The following is a 12141-nucleotide window of genomic DNA, read 5'->3' on the forward strand; positions in this document are numbered from 1 at the left end:
ATGAGATAGGGAAATAATGATTCACTTCACAGTGGAGAAACCTGAAAAACACCTCCTCAACCAGGTGATTAAAGTCACCATCAACAGTTCTAAGTCACATTGATTGCATGTTCTCTTGATATGATGTGATACGAATGGCACTTTGCTTCTGTGGTCTTCCTCTGCAAAACCCATAACCCCAATCTGATCATGTGAAAAACATCAGAAAGATTCCAGTAGAGAAGCACCTTTATAAAACACCTCAGCAGTTCTATGCAAACTCATCAAGGTCAACAAAAACAAGGAAAATCTGAGAAACTGTTATAGCCAAGAGGAACTTAAGGAAACATGACCAACAAATGTACTGTGGTATCCTCAACAGGACCCTGGAACAGAAAATAAGGTATTCAATAAGAACTAAGGAAATCTGAATAAACTATGAACTGTTGTTAATAACAGTGTATCCATATTGATTCATTAATTGTCCTAAATGTACCATACTAATACCTGATATTAGGAATATCAGCAGTTTGATGAGAGGATATATGGGAACCTTATACCATTTTCTCAATTTTTTGGTAAATTCCAAGTATTCTAAAATTGATAAAACTACTTAAAAGCAAAACAACTTGCATTAACTGGCCAAAGGACTGCCACAGTCTGGAGGGTTGGAGGTTGGATGTGTTATCAAAAGGTAACACCCCAGGAGATCTTTCATTCCATCAGATCTCTACAACTGCCACATTTCCTCAAATCTGTGACATGCATTTGTACATGAAAGTGTTCTAGGGAGGGGGAGTGCATATTCGGTGCATTCCAAGATAGCGTTAGGTGTTTTGACATCCATCTTAGACAAGTAATAGTTCTACCAAACAGTATTTGGTCTTTCGGACCTAATGGATGCAGTGTGTTAGGTTTATTTATAAAAGTATTAAACATACCGAGGAGCCATCCAGTTCTATCACTCACTAGAACTTACCTTTAAGGTTAAAAGGATCCAGAACTCTGTAGAAAATGTAATAAAATGTTAGTGGTTTTATTCCTTTTGACTATTATTAAGTCTTTTACTAATTTTCAATGCTAGGTTTTAAATTAATTTTAGACTTGAACAATGGAGACAAATCTACCTGAACTGTGGGAATCAGGGTTCTGACAATGGAAAGTTAGAGACCAGAGTATAAAAAACCTTTTAGCCTTGACATTCGGCGCTCTGACTTAGGCCTGCTGGTACTTGTTCCTTTGTCCATTCCACAGTTCTCACAGAGGACTTTCTCTGTGCCGAGACTTAGTCCCCTTGAGGGGTTACATGCTTGTGAAAGAGGGAGACAAAGGGCAAATGAACCAACAAAATAATTTCACATTATGGTGTGCAGCACAAAGAAAGCACACGCGGACCTGATGGGGAATATGGCAAGGGGAAGGGATGAGTTACTAGGGTCCCTACTCTAGTAAGGGAATCATGGAAGTCCCTTGGGGAGATGCATTTAAGCTGAAACCTGCAGCATGAGAAAGAGCCGTCCAGAGAGTGTGAGGAATAGTGTTCTAGGCAGAGGAATTGAAAGTTAGTAGAGACTTTCTCTTAGATTGACGCTATTCTTTCACGGCTATTACAGTATTATAGCTTCATTTCATGTTATCCATTTTCTTATCACTCAAAACTATTTCCAAACAAGGTACACAGTCCTGTGAATAACTTTTGTCATAGAGTCATATCCCTAAAAATAACATTTATAATAGTTTATTTGATGCATCTGTTCATCAGTGTGTTGACAGTCTTGGTTGTACACAGCTGTCGTTCATTAAATGTTAAGTGCCATATAGGATTCAAATTATTTGGATGGACTATACTCCAAGTTATTTATCCATTATCCTTGATGGACATTTGAGTTTAGTTTTTTATGTTTCAAACAGTGATTCTGTGAATATCCTTGTACATGTCTCCTAGAGCATATTTATAGGAGTTTGAACAGACTTAAAAAAATTTTTTTTGTGTGATTATCAAATTGGAACCCAGACAGATTTTCATTTTTCTCCAAGAAGTATTTTTTTAAATTGGTGGGACAAAATTTGCAGTATAGGAAGTAAAATTAAAGACTACTTCTTTTGAGTGCTAAAGAATTCATGTAATGATTATCCCTAAGTTAAAACTCCCTCTACATGAGAATACTTGCTTGATGTATTTTTTCTATTTTTGTTTCTAATTACAACCGATTATAAACTGCATCCATTGAGCTAATTGGTTTATTTTGCCATTTCATCTATTAATATAACTAATACTTGGATAGAACTCAGTTTGTAAAAACACTTTTACATTCTCTTTTCCTCTTGAGGTTCATAAAGATCTGAGGGAGCAAGCATTATCATTTTTGCCCTTTTCTAGATTTATAAACTATGGGGTGAATAGACTTGCCCAGATTTCATACCCCATTGCCCCTTTGAATATATCTGCTATGTCCTGTTAATATTTTATGAATACCTTTTTTGCGGGTGTAGTAGATCAACATGTTATTCCTTTGCGAGCACTGATTAATATTTAAGTCTCTTCCACAGTTCCATCTCTCTTATTCAGAGAAAGAATTGCTGGAGAGAGAGCCTCGAGGAGAAGCCCATCAGGAAGTGCTCCGGCGAGCAGCCAAAGACCTCCCCATCTACACGAGGACCATGTCTGGAGGTAGAGGGCAATGAGTGCTCTAGCAGGATGGGTTGGGCTGACAGCTAGAGAGCATCCTGTACTTGAGACTCTCAAACGCGCATTGAAACCCACTGTGCTGTGGCTCAGATTGTTATTAACTGTCTTCTGTAGAATCCCATAAAACAGAATGGACACCTGAATAAGGCTATGACACAGAGATCTCAACCAAGTCAGAACTGACTTGACTTCTATTCTGCCTTCCTAGTTGTGACTCAGTGAAGATGTTAGAACTGCTGAAATCTTCATTTGTAGTTGTGTTCATTTTTAAAGTTTTAATTACACACCTGCCTATTCTTAAGTCAAAAGAGCATTATATGTAATGAACATATTGTTGATAATTTTACATAAATTTAAAAGTTATTATATAAATTATACAAAACTTAATTCAGCTATTGATACAGTTTCTATCTTTAAAATTTATAGTAATTCATTTTTTTTTTTATAAACACAGCACAATAAATCTCATTTACTTGGGTCAGATTTTTTAGGTCATTTAAGCAGCTATCTAATCAAGTAATTGTCTTAAAAACTGACACGCATGGGGATTTCCCTGGTGGTCCAGTGATTAAGACCACACCTTCCATTGCAGGGGTTATGGGTTTGATCCCTTGTCAGGGACTTAAAATCCCACGTTCCTCAACAGTCAAAAAACCAAAACATAAAACAGAAGCAATTTTGTGACAAATTCAGTAAAGACTTTTTAAAAATATATGTTATTTTTAAAAAGCTGACACACTTGGACTACTGGTGCTTGCCCACCAAGGCTCACCCAGAAACTTTGTGGCTTTGGCTGTGTGCGCCCATTTCGGTGGCCACTAGCCCCATGTGGCTTTTGAGCCTTAAAACATGGCTCGTCCAAACTGAGATATGCTCTAAGTATAAAATACACAACTCGTTTCAAAGACCTAGGATGAAAAAAGGACTGTAAAATACCTCATTAATATTTTTATATTGTTTATATTCAATTCTGACTCACTTTAGAATCATACTTCAGTATAACTCTAAGTCTCACGCATGATATTTTCCTGTTTGTTTTTACTGCTTGACAGTGAGCAAGTGGCGATTCCCTGATTTGATATTATGCCACTGATTCTACCCCACAAAGATAGAAATGTGTTTCTGTATATGTGTATGTTTATGTACCCAAGATTGGGCCTAAACTAATATGGAGGAAATTAAAACCCCCTAAAAGTAAATTATTGCACAAGTTTCCAAAACTATTTAATGGCAGTGACAGTATCAGGTGCAAAAATCTAGTTTCTGCATTCCTAGTGCGTTGCCTTTTCTACTGGACCCCTTGATGCACCAAATTAAGACTAAGTCATATCAGAACAAAGTATTAGTGTTCATTAATAACAACTTCACTTTGAATTTATATCATCTGCTTGTGTGAATTATGTGACTCTTGTTCCTTGGAAGAAAAGTTATGACCAACCTAGGTAGCATATTAAAAAGCAGAGACATTACTTTGCTAACAAAGGTCCATCTAGTCAAGGCTATGGTTTTTCCAGTGGTCATGTATGGATGTGAGAGTTGGTCTATAAAGAGAGCTGAGTGCCGAAGAATTGATGCTTTTGAACTGTGGTCTTGGAGAAGACTCTTGAGAGACCCTTGGACCGCAAGGAAATCAAACCAGTCCATCCTAAAGGAGATCAATCCTGAATATTCATTGGAAGGACTGATGCTGAAGCTGAAACTCCAATACTTTGGCCACCTGATGCGAAGAACTGACTCATTGGAAAAGACCCTGATGCTGGGAAAGATTGAAGATTGAAGGTGGGAGGAGAAGGAGATGACAGAGGATGAGATGGTTGGATGGCACGACTTAGACACGACTAAGCAACTGAATTGAACTGAACCGAACTGAAGACTATCTTCTCTTGTATTGTATGCCTATCTCCTGGGATGAACTTATGATTCTCAGTATTTTTGACAATCTGGAACAGAATCTGAATTTCCTAATATAGTCTTTATATTTTTAGTGCAAAACTTCTGGATGCATGCTGAAATCAATTTTAACTGACTAGAGTCATAGACTAAATTAAATTACAGGAAGTATAATAAACAGATGATAATGTTGGTGTGGTTAATCTCTGTCTGGAATATGTGGGGTGTAAAGGTAATCAGAGAAGACTCTTGAGAGTCCCTTGGACTGCATGGAGATCCAACCAGTCCATCCTAAAGGAGATCAATCCTGGGTGTTCATGGAAGGACTGATGCTGAAGCTGAAACTCCAATACTGTGGCCATCTCATGCGAAGAGTTGACTCATTGGAAAAGACCCTGATGCTGGGAGGGATTGGGGGCAGGAGGAGGAGGGGATGACAGAGGATGAGATGGCTGGATGGCATCACCGACCCGATGGACATGAGTTTGGGTAAACTCCGGGAGTTGGTGATGGACAGGGAGGCCTGGCGTGCTGCGATTCATGGGGTCGCAAAGAGTCGGACATGACTGAGTGACTGAGCTGAACTGAACTGAACTGAACTGAAAGGTAATCATGAATGCAGAATGGACATGCAGTGGAGGGACACAATGCCCCCAAGGCAGGAATATGAGGGTCCTTTTTCTTAGACCACCCTTGGCCGAAACCCCTGGGTTGTTCAAATAACTTCCTTCCTCACCCTGCAAAAGGCAATGGACCGAAGCACTGAAAGGCTCAGTTGATGTCCACACACTTTATGTGTCTTAGAGAATTGAAGAAAATGGATAGTAGTATAATTGAGGGTTTTCCCATTCATTCTAGATCCATGGTCTTTCCTCCAAACCTGAAAGAGAAAAATAGTGACTGCCTAGGTTACATTGACTGCTATACATAGAGAACAAATTCAACCATGTACAGTCTCAGGTGTGTGAGGCAAGCGTTAAGACTGTTCATCTCACTTCTTTTTGTCCTGTGCTTTCTTTTTGATCCACGCATCTCCTGATTTCTTATGGGGCTCTCCAAATTTTATTATATGATTAGTTATTTTTGTTAAGGAGGACTATTTGCTTTTCCAGCTCTCTCTTGCTATTGATCCTTTCCTACAAAAAAATATTTATAGACTTTTTGACTAGGAAGATTACCATTAGAAGTGACATAGTTAATTCATCACTTTGTACACAGATGTTGGTAATGTTTCCTTTTCAGCATTTATAAAAAAAGTTTTAAATTATATAAATAATACATGAATAAATTTTCAGAAGATTCAAGCAAGACAGTTAAAACTCCCCCTCCATTGTTAGGACTTTTTAAATGATAATCAGATGGCTCACTTTAAATTCCAGTGGGATGATTTTAGTTGAATCTGATCTGGCACATGGAGTGTGTTTTAATTATAAAACTAAATTTCCATTTCTGAAAGACCATGTACAAAAAGATTTTCTACAAAAAAGATTATAAATGAAAAATTTGAAAATATTTTTGAGTTACTGCCCACTTTAATTTGCAAGGTGCATCCCCCCGCAGTGTACTTTAGAAATAATCACCACTTAGAATGTACAATTGCCCAACAAACCTCACATGGAAATTGTGTGACTTTAAACCCATGCTGCCCATTATGGAAACCACTAGTCTTTTGTGATTGTGACAACTTCAAATTTGACTATATGTGGAAAACACAGAACAGGTTTTAAAGGCTATTTAAAAGCAACAGAAGACGCAGTTGATGTTGATATACTTTAACTGTTGATATACTTCAAGTATATTCAAATGATATACTTCATTTGTATATAATATAAAATATTATATGTATTTATAATTAATATAATAATTATATTTTGAAATATGTATTAGCTAAAATAAAATATATCATTAAAATTAATCTCCTCCCCCCCTTTTTTTTCACTTCTTTTAACATAACTCCTAGAGAGTTTTAACAGCGCTTGTGTAGCTCACATGATACTCCTTCTGGACAACACTGCTCCCATTTTGATACCTGGCATGAGCCAGTGATACTTTAGAGCTTCACCTGGAATGTCCCTATGAGACTTCTTCATTCAGGAGATGAGCAGGCCATGCCATTCATCTCTGGAATTCCTGAAAAAGAAAGTTGTATAAGGGGATGATTAAGGACTTATTTCAGTATTGAAAACAACTTCTAGGCCTGTTGTCTTAAAAATAAAGCTCATTTTATTCTTAGTTTATAACAGGTTTTTCCTTTTTTTAGAGATTATGATATTAGCTAATGTAATTTTGATAATTGCTTGCTGCAAGTATGTTTTCCAGATTTTAAGTTTGCTTGTTTGGTTTTGCCGGCCCTACTGTAGTGCCCACTTAACTGATCTCCTGTAATTTTGGCAGACTGAGAGCATCCTGTCAGATGCCTGTGTACTGAAAGAGCATCTCCAATCATCCATAACTGTCTCTGATGTCTGTTTTAGAGAAGAAATGCTCAGGACTTCAGTCACAAGAATTAAAATTCTCTGGTGGAAATACATCTTGGAATACTCACTCCTCATCTTGCATCTCACCCAGCAGGGGAGATGTGAACTCTTTCCCAATTCAAACAGCTAGTTGAATTTATTCACAAATTTCTAAAATGTGTTTCTCAAAAAACTTCTAAAATGTGGTTGTATCCTATACCTAGTCATCCTGGCAGGGTCCAGGAAATGAAATGATTTAGTCAAGGGAGACATTCTGTTTACTTTAATGAAAATGGACATGGTTGCACCCTTTGTAAGTCTGTGATTACTTTGTAATTAGATAGTATATTTATAGTTGAGCATGCCTTAGAAAAATTCCCCCCAAAGATCTATTCTTGGGAGATCTCTGCAGAGAACTGAGGCTTTAGTCAAATCATTTCATTTTTGTATCTATGCAGTCAAATATGTCATTTCTATCAAATTTAAATTCATTATGCTTTAGGGAATTTAAATTTGGATAAATGATTAAAAGCTATTTAATTGTGTATTCAATTCACAATTAATTGTTAAATCTAAGGCTAAGTGGAGCTTTTTGTTCCTAGCAATCCGCTATTGTGACAGATGCCAACTTATAAAACCAGATCGCTGCCACCACTGTTCCGTCTGTGATAAGTAAGAAAAACCCTTTACTTCTAAAATGTCTACATGCCTGTGGGTTTTTTTTTAATGTGTTTCTTTTCCGTTGCTTTCCAGATTATTTCCTTTTCTCCTTATTCATGCTTCTCAGACCTTTATTTAGGAGATATGCCCAGCACTTGCATAAATACGACTGTGGCTAAGGGCCATGATCAGTTGTCTCTGTTCCCCCAGATTCTTTGTGACTTGAATGAAGTGCATGATTTTAGCAGCTCATTCTTGGCTAGTTCTAGTTAAGAAAAATTTCTATGACTCATTTCCTTTTTATAAAGATAATTCAGTTGGCTTCATGACAGTCAGATGTTACATACTTAATATACCACAAGAACAGTACCATATACTTGTCTTACAGTTGGACATTAATGGAGTTTTATCCAGACTGTCTGTAAATCTGTTGACATTTTGTACTTTCTTCAGCATAAAATAGTTGTATATTAACATATTGTGTTTTTAGAAAACAAGTTATTTTATTTACATCTTAAAGCATGTATATTTTGAATTTAAAGTTCTATTTTTGTATCATCTAGAATTGGCTATAATGTTTATTTTAGATGAGTCATTTTGCTATTATTCAGTTTTTAGATAAGTAAATAATTTTGCAATATTTTACCTGCCACAACTTTCAAAATAGTATTTCATTTTATAACATATTGGGATTAAGCTTTTGTGGGATGCTGAATTTTGTGTGTGTGGTTTTTTTTAGATGTATTTTGAAGATGGATCATCATTGCCCATGGTGAGTATGGCTCTATACTTAAAGAAGTTTCTGTCCTTTATAACATAATAGGTTGAATCATTGATCTATTTTAAATCTTTTTATAAATGAAATCTTGCCTTAGCTAACCTAGGAAGTCCCTTCAGGTTTAGTTTGTAGTGTTTGTTTAGTTAGCTCAAATTGTTTAGTTAGCGCAAAAGAGCCTTTACTCCATGAGTTTCCATGAAATAATTTTAACACCAGTAGGTTAACAATGTAAAACTTATTTTCTTATGTTTGCTCAAAACAAATGGTTTTCTTTGTATGCACATGCATAAACAGAGAGATTCTAGAATACTTCTAGAATACAGAAATTACACCAAAATGTGCACATAAATTATACATAACACTTCACTTGAAGTATCTGATAAGGAAGGAATTCATCTAAAGATTTAACAATCTGTTTTAAATAGAACTTAATGCTAAGGAGTAGAATAGCAGATCTGTAAATACACACATGTGTTTCAACAAAGGTTTCCACTTAGAATTCATTAAGATTTTAAAAAAAATTTCTAAGTCATGAAATTAGGTAACTGACTAGAGCATTATTTGAAAGATCTAATTAACTAATGAAAGTTGGCTTTTCTACCTTATAACTTTTCATCTCAGTGTACACATCCCTGTCACACCACACCAAGGTTGCCAGTCAGGTTGGATTTGGACATTAAGCATGATCTTTCTCCAAGCCTTGTCTTCCTTCATGGTTGGAACTAGGCAGGGTAGGGCTTCTCTTGTGGCTCAGCTGATAAAGAATCCACCTGCAATGCAGGAGACCTGGGTTCGATCCCTGGGTCGGGAAGATCCCCTGGAGAAGGGAAAGGCTACCCACTCCAGTATTCTGGCCTGGAGAATTCCATGAACTGTGTAGTTCACGGGGTCACAAAGAGTCGGACATGACTGAGTGACTTTGACTTTCAGGCAAGGTAAACCTACGCACAAACCTACGCCAGAGGTGGGGGAAGCATACATAGTGGGCAGTTATCTTAGCTACAGAAACAGTAGCAGGATGTCAGGTTTGCAATATTCTTTATCTCTGTCCAGGGTACCTCTTACTTTTCTTCATCTAAATTTTCTGCTGTAACAGGTTAAGGCTGACTAACCCCTATGAAAATAATGCTCCTCTTAGAGAAAGATGTTGGTAAATAACCTCTGTTTGAAGTAAAGATTTTCATTTGTAGTGACTCTTTTCTTTCTTCATTCTTTCCTTCATTTCATGCATTCTGTTCTCTTTCTTAGCAAGTTATTTTTCCTCTGATATTTCCAATTTTATGGCCGGAGTCTCTCTGCCTTCCCCCCCACCACCTTCACTTATATCCTGGAAATGTTTTCATATCAACATACAAGAGATCTTTTTTACAGTCATTATGTAAATGTAAAAGTCACTTATTAAGACTTATAGTGAGGCAGGCTTTTTATACAGGTCTTGCATATGATTTTGAAGCTCAGGATCTGTCAACTTTTAGTGTTTGAAAAATCAGAGAACCATGCCTCCAGTTCGCCATGACTTCAACGTATCGGCTGTGGCCAGAATACCCTCTGGGGTGCGGGGGACCACGACTTCACACCTCTTTTTTACCTAAAATAGATATCCTGTAGTCTTTGCCTTATTGGCTATCCTATCAAATAAGTGTTTTTTTAATATAATTTTTAAATTTATTAATTATACTAATAATATTCTTTGACAAGTCTGCAAATGGTTAGGTGGCACTAATTAAATAATTTCAGATTCAGTGTATTGAGTGCCTGTAATGTCTAGAGATGATATATCCATATATCTGTAAAATCTGTAATCCTTATAACCATGACAGATATTATTAAAAATTATTTGTCCCATTTTTAAACAAGAGGAAAGTGAGGCTCAGAAAAGTTCCAGAGTAAACTTAAAGTCATATATCAAGTTGTTTGGACCTCAGCGGCCACTTTCTTTCCACCTTTTTTTATATTATGTTCTTTTTCCAATTAGACTCAGAAAGCAGTTTCCCTAAAACAGAACCAAGAGCTGTTTAACTGAGTTTAAATGAATGTGTAAGGGATGTTTACCTAGAATGTATTTATTTCTCCTATAAAGGCATTCAGATTCAGAGTACATGCACTTTTCAAATTGAGTCTTCAAAGTAGTAGGCAGTTAAAATGTCTAACCAAAAGCTGTCTGTCAGGAAGAGAGTAAGTTATTATTAAAAATAAATATTATTATCTCAAGTATAACATTCCTACCAAGCTCAGTCTTTATTGACTAACCTCCTCTGTTTTCTGACTGACATGGCAAATCACACCATGCCCCTAAGTATAAGTTAAAGTAAGCTAAATTAGATGTAAAAATCTCCATTCAAGATCATTTTCCTTTCTATAAAAACGCGATTTGTCATCCAGTACAAAAGCTGGTTCTTACATTCCTGCAGGAAGAGCAGCGGCCTTTCCTGTCCCATCGCGTGTCCCCTTGTCCACAGAAGCGTCATTGTCTGGACATCCACGTGGCCAGTCTTAACACCCCAGCCTCTGTCTCCCATTCTCTCCTCTTGTAACCAACACAGATAAGCACGGGGATCCCCTCTCTCCTTTTGTGACAGAACACATTTAGACTCGGCTTGTGTGGAACTGTCGCAATATTACTTCTTAGCATTATTTCATTCAGATGTCGTAAGAGGCAGTCTCAGTGGCTGGTTTGCACTCACACTGGGATCCCTTGAGCTGCTCCTACACTGTGCACCCACAGTTTTGCTTCTTTATGAATCTGTCACACACAATACCCTTAAGTTCCAAAATTACTAAATCTAATGCTGTTCCCTTTACCTTATGTTTTTGGAGGTAGCAGATATAAACGTTTTCCATTTTTGTTCCAAATTTTGGTTTATCCATAAGCCCAATGTTTAATTTTTGAATTTTTCTAATTAAAAAAATTTTAACTTGAAGAACTTACCATGAACTCTGTCTTCTTAACAAATTTTTAAGCATGTAGTAACAGTATCGCTAACTCTAGGCACATGGCGTATAGCAGACTCAGTCCATATTCATCTTATGTAATTGAGTAAACATTTTTCATATGAATATTGTTTCTCCTCAACAATAGAGAAAGAGAAACAATTAGTTTATTGGAAAAGTCAGTAAAGAGGAAGATTATCTTATGCCAGTAGTGAGTAGGAACAAAGGTGTTTGCTGGAGGAGGACATGGCAACCCACTCCGGTATTCTTGCGTGGAGAATCCCATGGACAGAGGAGACTGGTGGACTACAGTCCGTGGGGTCGCAAAGATTCAGACATGACTGAGTCACACACACACACACACACACAAAGGTGCAAGGAGAAACATCTGTGTGTTCTGTGCAGTGAGTTTATTGTTTTTATTGTTAATTCACGGGTTCACTACCCGTGAAGATAGCAACCAGTTCCACTTAGGTGTTGTATCACATTTATAGTGTATCATCCAGGAATTCCCTTGTCTTAATAAAAAGAGGGAAAATAAGCTTTGATAAAAGAAGTGTGACTATAAAGTATGAGTTGTATTTGTATTTATGTTTATTGATACAGTAGTTTGAGTTCTTAACCCACCCTCTCCAAATACAGTGATTTCAGAGTAAAAGCTGAGAATTCTGATTCTCCAATTTTGGAATCCTAGCATAGAGACCTGGTTCTCAGAAAGGATCTCAGAGTGCTGATTTGACAGATGAGGAAAAGGAAAC

At 36.8% G+C, this 12141-nt stretch overlaps 1 protein-coding gene across 1 annotated transcript in view; it reads left to right on the top strand.

The window, feature by feature from the left end:
* The window catches only part of ZDHHC2 (zinc finger DHHC-type palmitoyltransferase 2), a 65361-nt gene that overhangs the window by 36557 nt on the left and 16663 nt on the right, over positions 1–12141 (top strand). Inside the window, exons 4-6 of the mRNA XM_070459977.1 lie at positions 2530–2650; positions 7617–7686; positions 8414–8446. Coding sequence (XP_070316078.1) covers positions 2530–2650; positions 7617–7686; positions 8414–8446 — 224 coding nt within the window. The remainder of the gene's footprint in view (positions 1–2529; positions 2651–7616; positions 7687–8413; positions 8447–12141) is intronic.

Source organism: Odocoileus virginianus, chromosome 32, assembly GCF_023699985.2.
Source record: "Odocoileus virginianus isolate 20LAN1187 ecotype Illinois chromosome 32, Ovbor_1.2, whole genome shotgun sequence".
In the NCBI taxonomy this organism is placed as follows: domain Eukaryota; kingdom Metazoa; phylum Chordata; class Mammalia; order Artiodactyla; family Cervidae; genus Odocoileus; species Odocoileus virginianus.